General features: G+C 43.2%; 1 protein-coding gene across 5 annotated transcripts in view; it reads left to right on the top strand.

Moving 5' to 3' along the window:
- Window positions 1-18,834, top strand: part of TEX14 (testis expressed 14, intercellular bridge forming factor) — a 639,745-nt gene that overhangs the window by 319,233 nt on the left and 301,678 nt on the right. For all 5 annotated transcript variants that reach the window (XM_040336821.1, XM_040336817.1, XM_040336820.1 and 2 more), the window contains exon 13: window positions 11,538-11,634. In XM_040336821.1, coding sequence (XP_040192755.1) covers window positions 11,538-11,634 — 97 coding nt within the window. The remainder of the gene's footprint in view (window positions 1-11,537; window positions 11,635-18,834) is intronic.

Raw genomic sequence — 18,834 nt, 5'->3', positions numbered from 1 at the left:
TACTTCCCAGCTTGATGTACTTTTTGCCCAGCCTAAGATTTCTGTACCCACTGCCCAGCTTGAGCTGCACTCTGCCCTGTTAAAGGTCATGGACTACCCTCCGGCCCAACTTGTTGTGACTTTATCTGCTGCCCAGCTTGACACCACGGACTTCCCCCAGCAACATCTAATTGGAGCGTCTGGAGGCCGCTCCTTTGGGGGGGGTACTGTCAGGGAAGGTTCCCCCTGCTGGTGTTACTGCCTGGTATTTGGCTTGCAGTACTGTGGCCCACCACCAGGTGTCTCCCGACAGTCTTGGACTGTCGGGGGAGTTCTTTACTGGTGGTGTTATGTTATCCTTGGGCTGCAGTACTGGCGTCCACCAGCGGGGGATTCTTGGCAGTGTGGAGCACACAGCCCTTCCTGCGTTCAGGTGTAACCTGAACGTAATTAGCAAGCATATATATACCCGGCGTGTGCAATCAGTCCTGGCCCTGGTATCTGTCTATTTACCTTGATCCTGAGCCTGTATCCTGACCCTGATTTTTGGACCCTGATTCTGATCCTTGATCCTGATGCCTGCCTGGACTTTCCTCCCTGTATCCTGATCCTTATCCCTGCCTGGACTTTCCTTCCTGATTCCTGCTTCCCTTGGATTCCTACCTCACAGCCCGTCCATCCATCCGCTCCCTGAGCCGCTGTGTTCCCATCCTCCCCCATCTGCTGACTTCCCCTGTGTATGACCTCGGCCTGGCTTTGTTTATGGATACGGTATCTCCCTTTGATTGTACATACTGTTTGCTGGTTATTGTGCACTGGTTGTCCCACATGTTTTGTTCACTTATTTGTAAATAAACACCTTTATTTCACTGCATACAGTCTTGGTCTCCTCTGTGTAGGCACACAGTACTGGTCTACTAAACTCTCCTGACAGTCCCCCTCCTGCCACCCTCCAGTGCTTCTACCAACTCACCGCTACGATCGAAGCCAGGACCTTTTTTTTTATTTTAGGCTTTCCAGCCTAGAGGTGAGATGTGGGGTCTTATTGACCCCACATCTCACTGTAAAGAGGACCTGTCATGCTATATTCCTATTACAAGGGATGTTTACATTCCTTATAATAGGAATAAAAGTGATCAAAAAGATTATTTTTGGGGAAAAAAGTGTCAAACTAAAATAAATAAAGTAAAATGAACAATAAATGTATTTTTTTTTTAAAGTGTGTCTGTCCCCGTGTTCTCGCATGCAGAAGCAAACACATATGTAATTCCCGCCGACATATGAAAACGGTGTTCAAGTTACACATGTGAGGTATCGCTGTGAACATTAGAGTGAGAGCAATAGTTCTGGCCCTAGACCTCTTCTGTAACTAAAAACATGTAACCAATAAAAAAATAAATATTAAAGCCTATGGGGATTTTTAAGTAGCGAAGTTTGGCGCCATTTCACAAGCTTGTGCAATTTTGAAGGGTGACATGTTGGGTATCTATTTACTCGGCGTAACTTTATCTTTCACATTATGCAAAAACATTGGGCTAACTTTACTGGGTTTTTTTTTAAGCACAACACTTTTTTTTTTTTAAACGCGTTAAAAATTGCTGCGCAAATACAGTGTGAGATAAAAAGTTGTAATGACCGCCATTGTATTCTCTAAGGTCTTTGCTAAAAAAGCATATATAATGTTTTGGGGTTCTATGTAATTTTCTAGCAAACAAATGATGATTTTTACATGTAGGAGAGAAATGTCAGAATTGGCCTGGGTGCTCCAGAACGCCTGATGGTGCTCCCTGCACGTTGGGCCTCTGTATGTGGCAACGCTGTGTAAAAGTCTCACACATGTGGTATCGCCATACTCGGGAGGAATAGCAGAATGTTTTTTGGGGTGTAATTTGTGGTATGCATATGCTGTGTGTGAGAAATAACCTGCTAATATGAAAATTTTGTGAAAAGAAAAAAAAATATTGTTTTTGCAAAGAATTGTGGGGAAAAAAAATGACAACTTCAAAAAACTCACCATGCCTTTTTCTCAATACCTTGGAATGTCTTCTTTCCAAAAAGGGGTCATTTGGGGGGTATTTGTACTTTTCTGGCATGTTAGGGTCTCAAGAAATGAGATGGGCCGTCAGTACTTCAGGTGTGATCAATTTTCAGATATTGGCACCATGGCACTCTATAACTTTCACAAAGACCAAATAATATACACCAATTTGTACTTATTTTTACCAAAGATATGTAGTAGTATAAATTATTTTATTTTTTTTCCATAAAAGTTTTATTTATTGAGAATATAGCATAACATACAAGACAACATAATTGTCACAAAACAGGAAACAACAAAGCGTCGTGAAAGGGACACATGACATGATACAACATGAAGTCACCAGTTGACATTTTCCGACCATAACCAAGGCACAAAAAGTGTGATGTAGCGGAAAAGGGCGGAGGGTCGTAAATTTAAATTTTCCCCTCCCCCATTCCCCCCCCCCCCCATTAGGTTCTGAGGGGAGAATGCGGCACAAGGCACCGATCATGTTCAGTACTTAGGGTGCAATGTATCATGACAGCACAAGGGCCAGGTACCCAGAAAGAGAGAAAAGAGAGAGGCAAGAAAGAGAGAGGCAAGTAAGGGAAAGAGAGAGGCAAGAAAGGGAAAGAGAGAAAGAAAAGCAGGAGGGGAGGAAGAATTAAAGACAAGGACAAGTAAGCACAGTAGGGGGGGGAAACAGAGTGGGGGTGAGTGGATCCGCGCCTGCCCCCCCCCGGGCCCTTCACAATACAGGAGAGTCGCCCAATACATCAGGCGACCTAGGAGACACACTGACGGTAGCGATCAGTGGTAACAAAATGGTTCCAGCAAGCCCAAATTATGGAGAATTTATGCATTCTATCTTGTGAAATGAAAATAAATTCCTCCATTTCTTTTATGGAGGAAATCTGCGCAAGCCACTCCCTGACTGTCGGGACGGCCGTGGAGCACCAATGTCTAGGAAACTCAAATTCTGGCAGCATTGACCATGTGCATGGCTAAGGACTTGAAATAGTCTTTTTTGGGAAGCGATGTGTGATGCAAGAGGAATTGGGATGGGGTATAGTCCAGAGTGTAAGTAGTGAGATGAGATCATGAACCTCCCTCCAAAAGGGTTGAAGGGTTCCACACTCTCACCACACATGTAGCATAGTTCCCACCCCCGCTTCACACCTCCAGCAAGTGTCAGGAATACTAGGGGAGAATTTGTGAAGGCGTGACGGGGTCCTATACCACTGAGGCCCCGTACACACGATCGGACAAAACCAATGAAAATGGTCCGACGGACCGTTTTCATCGGTTCACCGCTGAAGTGGCCTGATGGTCTGATGTGTGTACACACCATCAGTTCAAAATCCGAACGGGTCAGAACGCGGTGACGTAAAACACGACTTGCTGAAAAAAACGAAGTTCAATGCTTCCAAGCATGCGTCGACTTGATTCTGAGCATGCGCGGGTTTTGAACCAATGCTTTTCTGTACTAACCATCGGTTTGGTCCGATCGGGCAGCGGTCCATCAGTTCGGTTTTGAAGCATGTTTTAAAAATTTGGACCGAAGGAAAACAGACCGATGGCCTATACACACGGTCGGTTTGGTCTGATGAAACTGAACTTCGGTTCATTCTCATCGGTTCGGTCCGACCGTGTGTACGGGACCTTAGTGATCACCTTGTAACCATTCTCTTGAATGGCCACATTTGTAGAGCCTTTGTGGGCGTATTCATAGATAGTGCTCCAATCTTCCACTGACAGGGATGTCTGGAGATCTCTATTCCAGGAAAGCTGTGGCGGGGTGGGAATCTGTGATGGGGCTTCCACAAGGAGGGTGTACAGAAGGGAAATTAGATGTATTTGTGGCGTTTTACGGTAGCACAAGGATTCAAAGGGCATAAGATGTCGTGACCAGAGTGACTGACTAGCCGTAGTTGTGAGAAAGTGTCGGATTTGTCTGTAAGTCCAAAAGGGTAGAGAGGATGTCTTAGTAAAAGATTTCAAGGCTTCAAAAGATAAAGGCCTCCCCGCAGAGTAAAACTGGAGTGCTAGTAAATCTTCAAAGGGCCATTCCTGTCTCAAAAATTCCCCAGACATTCCCGGTGGAAAATCTGGGTTCCCCCGTAGGGTTGTCAAAGGGCTCGGGAGAGAGGGCGATGACCCGTGTAATGAGGCCTTCTTGAAAGCCAAAAGTGAAGGATAGATAAGTGGATGGGCTAGTAAGAATTTGAACCAGCTCCTAGAGGGTAACCATGGGACTACAGTAGATGCAAGGGCCCTATCGAGAAGGCCTTCTCAAGGAGGACCCATAGCTTTTTGGAGGCGTGGATATTCCAATCCTCGTAAGATGACAAGCGCTATGGTACTTTTGGAGGTCCGGAAGACCAATTCCCCCACCAGATTTAGGCAAGGTGAGTCAGGCGTACTTTATGCGAGGTTGAGAACCCCTCCACAGGAAGGCGGAGCAAGCCTTCCTGTAGGATGTAAAAAATCCCGGGGGTAGGGAAATAGGGATTGATTGCATTAGGTAAAGTAAACGGGGCAGAATTATCATTTTGATCAGGGCCGACCGACCGAACCAGGAGACGTTCAGGCCCATCCATTCTTTAAGGCATTTTTTAACCTGGAGGAGGGCAGGATGGAAATTGTTTGAGTACAAATCTGCCAAGCGAGTGGGAATGCGAATGCCAAGGTAAGTAAGTGAATCCTGTACCCACCAGAAAGGAAAATAATCCTGACAGTGTGACACCTCCTGGGAGGGAAGGGAAACGTTCAGCGCTTGCGATTTTGCGTGGTTAATTTTCAAGTTTGAAAGGGTACCGAAGTGGTCTAGATCTTTAAGAAGGTTGGGTAAGGAAATTCAGGGAGACCGTAAAGAGAGGAGGACATTATCCGCAAAGGCAGCGACTTTGAACTCCCTCCCCTTCACGGTAATCCCCAGAATATCTGGATTGTCCCTCAGTCTGTTAAGGAGGTGTTCCAGGGTAAGGATATATATCAGAGGCAATAACGGGCATCCCTGGCGTGTACCATTGCTGATGGGGAAGGCGCTTGACAGGTGGCCATTAACTTTCACTGCGGCCGAGGGGCCAGTATACAGGGCTGTAATGTGCAACAACATACGGGTCCCCAGACCCAAAGCTATGAGTAGCCGTATACAATTTTGCCAACATTTTTTTTTACAGAATTTTCTGTTTTTTTCTTTTATATCGCAAAAAATAAAAACCGCATAGGTGATTAAATACCACCAAAAGAAAGCTCTATTTGTGTTAAAAAAAAGGACAACATTTTCATATGGGTACAGTGTTGTATGATGTGAGAGCACCGAAAGCTGAAAATTGATCTGGTTAGGAAGGTGGTTTAAGTGCCCAGTGGTCAAGAGGTTAAAGGAACCTATTTAGAAAATAAAAAACAAACCTTTACAACCCCTTTAAGAAAATATTTGCACAGGAATCCTTTTCACCTTTTTTTTACCGAGAGAGCACATAGGGTCCTCTCTAGACCTCCTCAACCTGGAGGTACTCTGAGATCCCTTCTGGTAAAAATGCTTTTATGTAAGGACACAGTGACTATATTGCACAAAGCCAGAGAAATTAGTAATATTCTCTATCACTGTACTAGGGTATCTATATACCTAGATTTTTCGCCTGACCTTCAAAAGCGGAGAGCCAAATTTGAGGGAAAAAAAACACAAACTACAGCAATTGAAAGTAACTTGCGCATTATTATACCCTGCAAGATTGCGGGTAACTGCCTTAGAGGAGACAGTGTTCCTTGACACTCCTGAGGGGGTAGCGGAGTGGCTAGCAACCCATAAGGGGAGAGTGTAGAAGAACTGGACTGCTTCACCCAGGAACCTTGTGATAGCACAATTGAGTTTAGGCTATAACACAGCACTAACAATTTTGTTTTGAACACTAAGGAGATGGGGGTGGGGTAGGGGGATGTTGTGTTTGGAATGAACGGGAAAAAAGCATGTTACCCCTTGTGTTTTTTTCTTTTTATGCTATTTTTGTTGGTCTATGGAGTCTTTTTTGGGGGGAGGGTTCGAAACTTGAGGATAATGAAGATGACAATATTCAAAATGGTGGGTACATGGGAAGGTCACATTAGAAAGCTCCAATATAAACCCAGAGAGGTGGTGAGAAAGATATGTGAGAAAATCAGATGATATGATTGATATGTTTGGCACAAAAGGTTTAGGAAGGAGTGCATGGAAAAAAAAAAATGTTTTTCTTTTTTTATTAGGCAACACTTGGTCACAAAATATCACAGAAAAAACACATTAAGGAGAATGGGTATTGCTTATCAAGGAAAAATTATACAAAATGTATCGAAATTTGAATATTAATGGCTAGATGTACACAGACAAAAAAGTAAATTTTATGTTCTTGGAATTTCCGGGGCTTGGGAGATCCAGGGAAAAAAGCTGCAGTTTTATCGATGGCAAAAATATATGGGGCCGCGCTTCTAAGCCTGCAGGAGACACATCTTACTAATATCTCCTTACCCCAATTGGGGTGGGGAGATTTTCGAACACAGTATCACTCTGTCCATATCTCCTACTCTAGGGGGGTGAGCATTTTGATCAGATCTGGAGTAATAGTTACCTGTATACAGAGCAGGATTGATGAACTAGGACGTTACTTATTTTTATTCTGTAAAATAGAGAACAGAACATGTGTTGGCTAATGTGTTCCCTCCCGTCCTTTAACCACTTAAGACCCGGACCTTTAGGCAGCTAAAGGACCCGGCCAGGTTTTGCGATTCGGCACTGCGCCGCTTTAACAGACAATTGCGCGGTCGTGCGACGTGGCTCCCAAACAAAATTGGCGTCCTTTTTTTCCCACAAATAGAGCTTTCTTTTGGTGGTATTTGATCACCTCTGTGGTTTTTATTTTTTGAGCTATAAACAAAAATAGAGCGACAATTTTGAAAAAAAATCAATATTTTTTACTTTTTGCTATAATAAATACCCCCCAAAAATATATATAAAAAACATTGTTTTTTCCTCAGTTTAGGCCGATACGTATTCTTCTACCTATTTTTGGTAAAGTAAAAAAAACGCAATAAGCGTTTATCGGTTGGTTTGCGCAAAATTTATAGCGTTTACAAAATAGGGGATCGTTTTTTTGCATTTTTATAAAAAAAAAAATTTATACTACTAATGGCGGCGATCAGCGATTTTTTTTCGAGACTGCGACATTATGGCGGACACTTCGGACAATTTTTACACATTTTTGGGACCATTGTCATTTTCACAGCAAAAAATGCATTTAAAATGTATTGTTTACTGTGAAAATGACAATTGCAGTTTGGGAGTTAACCACAAGGGGGCGCTGAAGGGGTTATGTATGACCTAATATGTGTTTCTAAGTGTAGGGGGTGTGGCTGTAGGTGTGACATCATCGATTGTGTAACCCTATACAAGGGATCACACGATCGATGACGCCGCCACAGTGAAGAATGGGGAAGCCGTGTTTACACACAGCTATCCCCGTTCTTCAGCTCTGGGGACTGATCGCGGGACTCCAGCGGCGATCGGGTCCCGGAGCTTCGGACCGGGTAGCGGGCCCGCAACTGGGCACTAGCAGAGGACGTACCTGTACGTGCATGTGCCCAGCGTGCCATTTTGCCAACGTAAATGTGCAGGAGGCGGTCCTTAAGCGGTTAATACCACGATCCTATATAGCAGGGCTCAAAATTTCAAGTCCTGAGCTACTAGCCAGGCCTCAAGCCGTACTCGCCACCAGTTGCCCCGCCCAACCCCTACCATGTCCCGCCCCCTAAACACGCTCTCATAAATTATCTCATGAAATGACACTTAAATGTTTTATGCAGAATTAAGTTATAAAAACAAATGTTAACAACAACTTTATGCGTGCCCAAAAATGCAGCCTGCCCCCTCCACTAAGTACTGCCCCCCCTCCCTTGGTACAGATCCCCTTCACCAAGTACAGTCCCCCTAAGTACAGACCAACCTCCCTCAGTACAGACCCCCTCCACGAAGTACAGACCCAATTCACTAAGCCAAGTCCCCCTCAGTCTAGATGACAGTGGAAAAATAAAAACAACAAAATAAAATGGGTAAAAAAAAAAAAAAAGTGGTGCCTGCAAATGTAAACCATGTTCAAACCACACATATAAGGTATCACTGCGATCGTTAGAGCGAGTGCAATAATTCTACCACAAGACCTTCTCCAACTCTAAAAAATGTATATTTGTATATGATGCACATATACTACTGCGCTGATACTGTGCAGAATGAGCATTTAACCCCTATGAATATAACACTTTCAATCTCTTTGAAACATAAATCATTTAAATATACAATAACACCAGCGTGCTCAAAACGTGCCCCGCGATATACAATCACGGATAATTAAACCAAATAAACCATGCACAAAGAAAAAAGTTCAATGTTCAAAGTTTACAGAAAACTTTTCCAAGAAAATATATATATAGTGCCAATATTCTTGACTGAAATTCCGTGACTTTTTCACCCTCTGTGTGATGCCACCACCTCTTATGTGCTAAACTCTCACCAGATAATGGTAGGTATATAGCCTGTAATCAGTATCCAAGTGTGTATCTCCTCAATTGTATGGCAATATTTCCGTCTCTCCTTTTAGATGTATGCTAGATCAACATGCAGGAAAATACTTTTGCATCCACACCAGCCGCTTTCCTTGCTCCAAAAGAAAAAAAACTCCATATGGTGTAGTATGTAAAAGTTAAGGCAAGTTTATTTATAAACATAAAATTTTCCACTCACATTTTCAAGTGCCCAACTGGCACTAGTCTGTTCAGCGTTACTGCTATGGCTCTTCGGCGTGCGTTCCACGCCTCAGTGTTGCGCTGTTCAGTATGCGGAAGTGCCGTGGAGGTGACGTGTTTCCGGTTGTGAAGAAATTTCCCATAGGCCTTTACACGTTTCGCATGTACGCATGCATGACACCACACACACTTCTCCAACTCTAAACTGGTAACCTGTAGAACTTTTTTTTTTAATCAGAAAAATATTTTATTGTGTTTCCAACGCAGAAGTACAAACCCCCCCCCCCCCCCCAAAAAAAAAAAGATGGCACCAAAAGACAATTTAATTAGTACATACAGTGAAGGGGGTATAGTACACAAACAATGGATTTGGAACATCTGTAAATATAGGTGAAGAGTTTTGCTGACGTACCACTGCCTAAGGTTATAGTGGTATTCTGCACCACACACACACACACACTATTCTGCACCACAATCACACACACACACACTATTCTGCAACACAATCACACACACACACACACACACACACTATTCTGCAGCACACAATCACACAGGTACGGTATGTGAAGAAGCTGAGGTGCCTGTCCATGTCACAGTGTGTGCCCCATATACACAGCGATCGTTACACCTAATCCTCCTGTAAGAAGCATTGCAGCCTAGGTACAGTGCCATGCCCGCTCCCGTGCCCAGGCGAGCTTGTACCCCGTCCCTCACCTGCACCACTTGTACATGACCCGGTCGGAATCGGATAGAACTTATGGGAAAACTATCGGCAGTAATCGTGATGCATCGCAGAATCAAATCATTCCCATGATAATCGAATCGTGAGACCACTGAAGATGCGCACCTCTACTATATAGTCTGGTGGAGTTTGTGCTGGATAAGCCGGGTGTCCCGGTGATGGCTATGGGGGACTTTAACATGGTCATGGACTGAAAACTGGATAGGTTCCCCTTGGGGACACAATTGGTCAACACCATGGATGACCGACTATCCCAATTTTTCATCGGGCTGAAGGACATCTGGAGAATATGGAACCCAGAGTCCCGGCGATACGCATGCTTTTCCAGGACACATTCCACACTCTCTCCAGGATTTAGTTTTAGGGAATGAGGAGGTGTTACCTGCAGTAAAGAACATAAGTTATATGTCAAGGCACCTTTCGGATCATTTCCCGGTGACAGCCTCACTATAGAACTAGAGGAAAGTAATCACCCTGTGGAGTGGAGAATAAGCCCCTTTTAGATAGGACCTCATCTGGTTCTCCCATAAGTTCTAACAGCTTTAATAGAATTTGTTGAATTTAACAAAGTATGACTTTGGAGGGGGTAGTATGGGATACCTTGAAGGTTTTCCTCCGAGGTATGATACAAGTATCAAAAAGCAAACCAAGGAACGAGAAAGGATGGCTGGAGAGAGGGTGACAATAACGGAAGAATATGTGACTAACCCAATACCTGATAGACTTAGGTTATGGATAGAGGAACAACAGAACTACCGTCTAATGATGCTCAGGAAAGTAGAGAACAGACAACTTTTCCAGAAGCGACTAGCCTTTGGGGAAGGAAAAAGTGTAGGGAGAATGCTGACCTTCCTGGTTAAAACAAATTCACCCCATCTGTAGTGCCAACGATTACTATAGGGGAGGGGAGGGTGTCTTCACATACAGAAATGGTGGACAGGCTTAGAGATTATTATGAGAACCTGTATAGCTCCCGGCAGGAGGAAATGGGGGAAGAAATGGATACTTTTTTCCAGAAACTTGGTGATCCCCATCTTTCTGAGATAGGAAAGAACTTAACATGCCTATAACGCTGGAGGAAATATGGTTGATAACACAGGAGATGACGGGTCAGAAGTCTCTGGGTGTAGACCGGCCAGGCTGCATTCTGCTCCTGGTGGAAGATGCTGTTGGCATCTTCCAGTCTTCAAATGGCTGTTCCACCACTGTTATAGTTGTAAGTGGATCCGGACAGGTGTGTCTTACTACTGGGCCCTTTTTGTAATTGCTGAACTTTTGTATAATATATTGCCAAACTTGGACTCTATGTGCTCACTGCCCGCCGCACAAAGCTGCACCTATCCCACAGGCAGATGAAGTGTATTCAGGGGCAGGCAGTGTTTGATGAAAATTAACTCTGGTCATGATCAAGGCTCACAGTGTACAGCACACACACACTGTGTAGAAAGTACTGTGACAAGCCAAGAGCCCTGTACTTGTGGGATTCAAATAGGGTGCACATCTTTGATGACTAATGGTAACAAAATAGGCTAGGCAGATAGAGCTGACCTGCTGCCTACCAACAAGGAAGCAGCTCTAAGGTCTGATTCACACCTATGCATTTTTTTTGCTTTTTGCAGATTTGCACTGCAGAACGTGATCCATAGGAAACCATGTTAAATAGACTGTAGTTCAAATATTAAAAAAAGCACTAAAAATGCATAGGTGTGAATCAGGCCTAAGGGAACACTGCTGCTGCTGGCCAGTAGGTGTCGATGATAAATAAAAAGGAAAATTTATGGTTCCCCACAACGCATTTTCAGCGCAAGTTTCTATCTTGTTATGACAAACTGTAGAAAGATACCTGAATGCTATTAGTAGCTCTTTTATTTATTTCCGTGTATTTTCAAGTTTTGACAATCTTCTAATCAATTATATATTTCTATATGATTATTTGGCAGTTCAGTTTTAATGGTCTCTTGGTTCTTAACTTGCACTTGGCAAAAATATGATTAACAATGCGACTTCCATCTCTTTTAGGATGCAGCTGATAGACCGACACACATTTTAAGGAGTGTTAATACAGAGAGACTAGGAGATAATAGTATACAGCATGCACAGCAACCATGTCCCGGTGGTATGTTAACATTTTTTTAGGCTGATAAATGTTGAATAATTTTATAATGAAAAAGATAACTTTGTAAAAACGGAAGTGGCTTAGAAGCAGTAATCCAGACTGGATGGTATGAAATTATTATTTCTATTGGCGCAAAAAAATTATTAAAATTGGTGACAACAAATATTACTAAACCTGTAAAAAAAATGTGCAAAATAACAACGTATGTGCACATTTGCAAAATACAATTTCAGTGAAAAATAACAATAGGATGTAATATTACACCTCCACCTAATTGCTAGTACCAATCAAAAATATAGAATGGTGCTGCGCTAATGACACATAAAATTATATGAATTCAATTGCATATAAAGTGATAAACGTGAAAGTGATGAAAAAAGTCTTCAGTTCCTTCCAAATTGAAGACTTCACCAAATAGTGCACACCAAATTGAATTTGCTGGTGCTCTCCTCCACCTCAGTATCCTAGCTGCTCACCTTAAAATCTGACCCCTGTTTTACCAGCAGGTCGGAAAAAGCAGATTCCCTCTGGGATTAACTGATTAATCAGCCCGGCGTGGAGCTTCTAATATCCCTGTTTCACCCACTCTCTCTTTTTGCAGGCTTAAGCAGTCTCAGACCTCCCTCAGGTTGCTCTGTTATGACATAAGATTAAAAAAAAAAACACCAAATCTAGTGCTCTGTTTGCCAAAGGTTTATTTGTCTAAATAGGAACAACATATGGGGGCTGATTTACTATTATCAGTGCGCTGCGCTGGTTCATGGCTTAATTAGTACTCCGGGTGAAGCCTTAATTAGGCGCATGAACCAGCGTAGCAGCCGGCGCATTGCAAGTAATATGTAAAGCCGCTGCCGAACTCCCTATAGAAGTCTATGGGAGAAATCTAAAGTGCTATTTTTAAAGGCTAATATGCAAGTTTTGTCCTAAAAAGTGTTTGGGGACCTGGGTCCTGTCCCAGGGGAAATGTATCAATGCAAATTTTTTTTTTTTAAGCGGCCGTTTTTTCGGGAGCAGTGAATTTAATAATGCTTAAAGTGAAACAATAAAAGTGGAATATACCTTTAAATTTCGTATCTAGGGGGTGTAAAGTCAGCATGTGAAATAGCGCATTTTTTCCGCACTTAAAACTGTCCCTGCACAAAATTACATTTTGAAGGAAAAAAAGACATTTAAAATTCACACGCGGCAATAATGAATTGTCGGCTTCGGCAATTCTAAAAGGATTCATTCATAAAAAATTTAAAAAAAAAACGTGGGGGTTCCCCCAAATTAAATTACCAGGCCCTTCAGGTCTGAAATGGATATTAAGGGGAACCCCGCCGTAAAAAAAAAAAGACGTGGGGTCCCCCCCAAATATCCATACCAGACCCTGAAGGGCCTGGTATGGATATTTGGGGGGACCCCACGTATTTTTTTTTTAAGGCGGGGTTCCCCTTAATATCCATTCCAGACCTGAAGGGCCTGGTAATTGAATTTGGGGGGACCCCCACGTTTTTGTTTTTTTTTTAGTTTTAATGAGCAATGACTATTCTTTATAGCCATGAGTACTTTTAAATTACTTTTATTTTTCACTTCACAGGCATGTTATACCCCCCTCCCCCCTGTATGAAATTTAAAGGAATATTTCACTTTTATTATTTCACTTTTAACCACTTCCATACCGCGCCTATTCTGGCACTTCTCTCCTTCATGTAAAAATTATATTTTGTTCCTGAGAAATTACTCAGGACCCCCAAACATTATATATATTTTTTTAGCAGACACCCTAAGGAATAAAGTGGCGGTCATTTTTTATTTGATTTCCAACGGTATTTGCGCAAAAAATTTCCGAACGCCTTTTTTTTTTGGCCCAAAAAAAAAACGGTTTCATGAATTAAAAAATAACAAAACAGTAAAGTAACCCCAATTTTTAGGGATAATGTGAAAGATGATGTTACACAGAGTAAATAGATACCTAACTTGTCACGCTTTAATATTGCACACACTCATGGAATGGCGCCAAACTTCGGGACTGAAAAATATCCATAGACGATGCTTGATTTTTTTTTTACAGGTTACCAGTTCAGAGTTACAGAGGAGGTCTAGGGCTAGAATTAGTTCTCTCGCTCTAACGCACGCGTCAATACCTCACATGTGTGGTTTAAATGGTGTTTACATATGTGGGCGGGACTTACATGCATGTTCGCTTCTGAGTGCGAGCTACTAGGGACAGGGGCATTTTAATTTTTTTTTTTTTTTTTTACCTTATATTTTTCTTTTTGCACTTTTTTGTCCCTTTTTTTTATTTTGGATCACTTTTATTCCTATTACAAGGAATGTAAACATCCCTTGTAATAGGACTAGTGTGTGACAGGTCCTCTTTACGGAGAGAGGCGGGGTCAATAAGACCCCACATCTATTCTCCAGGCTGGAAAGCATGAGATCGGGAAAAAAAACACTGATCTCATCCTTTCAGCCGCGATCATGTTCGTTCAGCACAGTGGTGTAGTGGATAGTACTTTCACCTAGCAGCAAAAAGGGTCGCTGGTTCGAATCCCGCCCGTGACACCATCTGCCTGGAGTTTGCATGTTTTCCCTGTGCCTGCGTGGGTTTCCTCCCACAATATAAAAACATGCTGTAAATCGGATCCTGTCTAAATAAGCCCTAATATGCAGTAGTATATTTAGGTTTTGTGCTGCCCTAGGCCTGACTAAACTTCTGCACCTCCTAATAGAAAAATGACCCACCCCTTCCTGTCAAGGCCACACCCTGTTTTTTTAGGACACACACAGAAATTTTCAGGGGGGGACACACTAGTTCTGGGGGGAGGGGGGCACTGGATTCCCTTAATTTGCATAGTTTTTCTCTCACTTCCTGTTTGGCTATGGGGCAGGAAGTGAAGGCAAATCTCCCCAATTGGACAGGGATGGTCCAAAATAAACTGACAGGGGCTATAACCCTCCCTCCCTCCAAAATGAAAGAAAAAAAGTGTTGATTATAGTTCTACTTTAAGCACACATTTCTGATAATTTTATTGAGAGACTAAGAAAATATAACCATGCCAATAGGCCAGGATACAGCGTTGCTAATATGTATGAGTGTGTGTTAGGGCCCCCCACAAACACCACCCAATGTTAAATAAAAAATTATTAATTTGCAAATAAGTATTATCTGCTCATTTTTTGGGGATGTCTGCACCCCTGATAGTGACAACATTTGTGAGGTGTCTTCACCCTTTCTAATTCAAATTCATTCACTTCCTGTCACGTAGCCAAACAGGAAGTGAGGGTAAAACCTTACTAATATCTTTTCTTGGGGACACATGTCAATCTAAATAGTTTCCCATTATGTAAATTGCACTCTAGCATTTTGCTGTGTACACCCCAAGTTATTAGGGATCTTGGACTTTGGGGTCCATTTACTAAAGGCAAATCCACTTTGCACTACAAGTGGACAAGCAAGGAAGAAAATAAAAAAACGTTGCTTCTACAGGATTGGCTGTTAAAACCATCAGTGCTTCCCCTCTGATTTTCAGCGACTACGCTTGTACTGCAGAGTGGCTTTGCCTTTACTAAACCCCAAACTAACTAATCATTTGGGGTGTACACATCAGTGCTGTTGTGCAATTTGCTTAATGGGGACACTAGTTAGATTGACCTGTGTCCCCAAGAAAAGACACTGGTAGGGTTTTAACCTCACTTACTGTTCAGCTGTGTGACAGGAAGTGAAGCCAATTTTAAGAAAGGGGACACAAAGATCAACCCAAAAAAAACACAAGCAGGGGTTCTAACCCTCACTTGGCTTTTCTCAAACACCCACAATTTGAATAGGATTGCCTTGCGCTAGATTTAGGCACAGTGCTGTAAATCAGCACTTCAAGCCTGTCCCCCCCCCCCCCCCCAACAGGCCATGTTTGCAGGTTTTCCTTCATCTTGCACATGTGCTTTAAAAGACAGTCTGGACAGCAATTCTTGATAAGATAAATCCACAAAACATGTCCTGTCGGGGGTACTTAAGGGCCACTGCAGGAAAAAGGAAATGCTTACCGCTGTCTTTTTCATTTTCTGGTGAATAAACATGGAAGCAAACATTTCATGATTACACACCAGGAAAGAAGCTTACAGACAAAAATCACACCTGATTGTTTAGGCCCAAACTATTGCAGCTGCAGCTGACAAAATCTGTAGCATGAAAAAGTAACAAAAAAAACCTTCAAAATTTGAAAGTAATTTTATTGGTCAACAAAACAAGGAAAGAAAAACTAAAAAATTAAACATAAAAACACAAACAAACAAATATAAAAACTAAAAATATACATTTGAGACAGTAAACAGCATACGGTTTATGCTTTGGAAATAGCAGGATAGACCCACAGACAGAATTGGAACATTAGTCAAAACATCTTGAGAAAACTTTAGCAAAATAAGGCACCATAGACAAATAAATCAAAGTGAACATCATTAAAAAAAACATACATTGCCAAAAAAAAACTTGATCTGTTTATCAAAGACATTCTTGCCAGCCGTCCCCACACACACAACCTGCCCTCTCTCTGGGCAACTGACAACTGCTACAAACACGCTTTATATAACGTGTGCTGATCAAGCAATTGAAAACACATGGAGAAAGTTCAGTCTCTCTCTTTATTGGGTGATTGCTCAGAGACATCCAAGTGATTTTCACCCACAAAAAGCAACACCGAAATTTCTAAGTGTCTGAGCATGCTCAGATCAGCAGACATGCAGAAACATAAACAAAGCTGCAATCGCGGCTGAAAGGATGAGATCTGTGTTTTTTTTCCCCCTGAACTCATGCTTTCCAGCCTGAAGGGGAGGTCTTATTGAATTATTACGTAAAAAAATAAATAATAATAATTAAAAGGCCCCTGTCCCTAGTAGCTCGCACTCAGAAGCAAACGCGCATGTAAGTCCCGCACACGTGTGAGGTATTGACGCGTGCGTTAGAGCGAGAGCAATACTTTTAGCACTAGACCTCCTCTGTAACTCTAAACTGGTAACCTGTAAAAAAAAATTAAAAAAAAGTGTCGCCTATGGAGATTTTAAAGTCCTGAAGTTTGGCGCCATTCCATGAGTGTGTGCAATATTAAAGCGTGACAAGTTAGGTTTCTATTTACTCGGTGTAACATCATCTTTCACATTATCACAACAAATTGGGCTAACTTTAATGTTTTGTTATTTTTTAACCACTTGAGCCCCGGACCATATTGCTGGTCAATGACCGGGCCAGTTTTTGCGATTCTGCACTGCGTCGCTTTAACTGACAATTGCGCAGTCGTGCAACGTGGCTCCCAAAAAAAATTGGCGACCTTTTTTTTCCCACAAAGAGAGCTTTCTTTTGGTGGTATTTGATCACCTCTGCGTTTTTTTTTTTTGGAGCTATAAACGAAAATAGAGCGTCAATTTTAAAAAATAAAGAATATTTTTGACTTTTTGCTATAATAAATATCCCCAAAAATATATATATAAAAAACTTTTTTTTCCCTCAGTTTAGGCCGATACATATTATTCTACATCTTTTTGGTTCCAAAAAATCGCAAAAAGCGTTTATTGATTGGTTTGGGCAAAAGTTATAGCGTCTACAAAATAGGGGTTATTTTTATGGCATTTTTATTAATAATTTTTTTTTACTAGTAATGGCGGCGATCAGCGATTTTTATCGGTACTGCGACATTATTAGCGGACACATCGGACACTTTTTTAGGACCATTGGCATTTTTATAGCGATCAGTGCTATAAAAATGCATTGCTTACTATAAAAATGCCACTGGCAGGAAAGGGGTTAACACTAGGGGCGAGGGAGGGGTTAAATATGTTCCCTGGGTGTGTTCTAACTGAAGGGGGGGTGGGACTGACATGGGTAAATGACAGATCGCTGTTCATGAAGGGGACGGTGAGCATGAAGGGGAACTCCAGACCAAATAAAAAAAAACGTGGGTTCCCCTCCAGGTGCATACCAGGCCCTTAGGCTTGGTTTGGAACGTAAGGGGTTAAACCCACGCCAAAAACCAGCGTGGGGTTCCCCCTAGATCCAGACCAAGCACTTATCCCAAGCACGCAGTCTGGCCGGACAGGAATGGGGGTGGGGACGAGCGAGCGCCCACCCCCCCTCCTGAGCCGTACCAGACCGCATGCCCTAAACATGGGGGAGTGTGTGCTTTGGGGGAGGGGTGCACTGCCCCCCCCCACCCCAAAGCATTCTTGTTCCCATGTCAATAGGGACAAGAGCCTCTTCCCGACAACACTAGCCGTTGGTTGTCGGGGTATGCGGGCGGGGGCTTATCGGAATCTGGGAGCCCCCTTTAATAAGGGGGCCCCCAGATGCCGGCCCCCCACCCTATGTGAATGAGTATGGGGTACATCATACCCCTACCCATTCACCTGGGGGGGGGAAATGTAAAGAAAAAAAAAACACACCACACAGATTTTTTAAATAATTTATTAGTCAGCTCCGGGGCCCCCCCTTTCTTCTTTAAGCTCTTTTAGAAGGGGGTGTCTTCTCTCTTCCGCCGGGGCCCTGGCCTTCGCCGTTTTCTGCCAGGGGAGGGCGCCATCCCTTGGTCTTATCGGGTGCCTTCCGCCGGGGCCCCCCAAACCCCTTTAAGCTCTTTTACATTAGGGGGGGGGGCATCCAGGCTTTGGCGATTTCTGCCGGGGGATGGCGCCTATCCCCCGGTCTTTCTGGTGCCATCCGGTCTTCTTCCTTGTTTTCTGCCGGGGGTGCGCCAACTCCCCGGTCTTTTCTCTGCTGTCTTGGTGTTGCCTCTTCTGCCTGTCTCCCCTGTGGAGCCAGGGCTTTCTTTCCGCTTTCTTCTCTGTTCCCTCTTCTGCCTGTCTCCTCGGGGGACAGGGCTTTCTTCTCTGTTCCCTCTTCTGCCTGTCTCCTCCGGGGGACAGGGCTTTCTTCTCTGTTCCCTCTTCTGCCTGTCTCCTCCGGGAGCCCAGGGCTTCTCTCGGTGTCTTCTTCCTTCTTCTCTTCCAGCAATGTTGACACGACGCGCTCTGCCGCTGTAATGCCATCTGAGCGGACCGCATTGACTTATATAGGCATAGGGCATGGTCACCGGGTGATGCCAACTTGCGACCTCAACCCATGTGACATCACATTCCTGGGGCATGATGGGAATGTGATGTCACAAAGGTCGCAGGGTGGCATCACCCAGTGACCACGCCCTATGCCTATATAAGATGACGCGGTCAGCT

Source organism: Rana temporaria, chromosome 2, assembly GCF_905171775.1.
Source record: "Rana temporaria chromosome 2, aRanTem1.1, whole genome shotgun sequence".
Lineage (NCBI taxonomy): Eukaryota > Metazoa > Chordata > Amphibia > Anura > Ranidae > Rana > Rana temporaria.
Note: the sequence above shows the minus strand (reverse complement) of the source record. Positions and strands in the feature narration are given on the sequence as shown.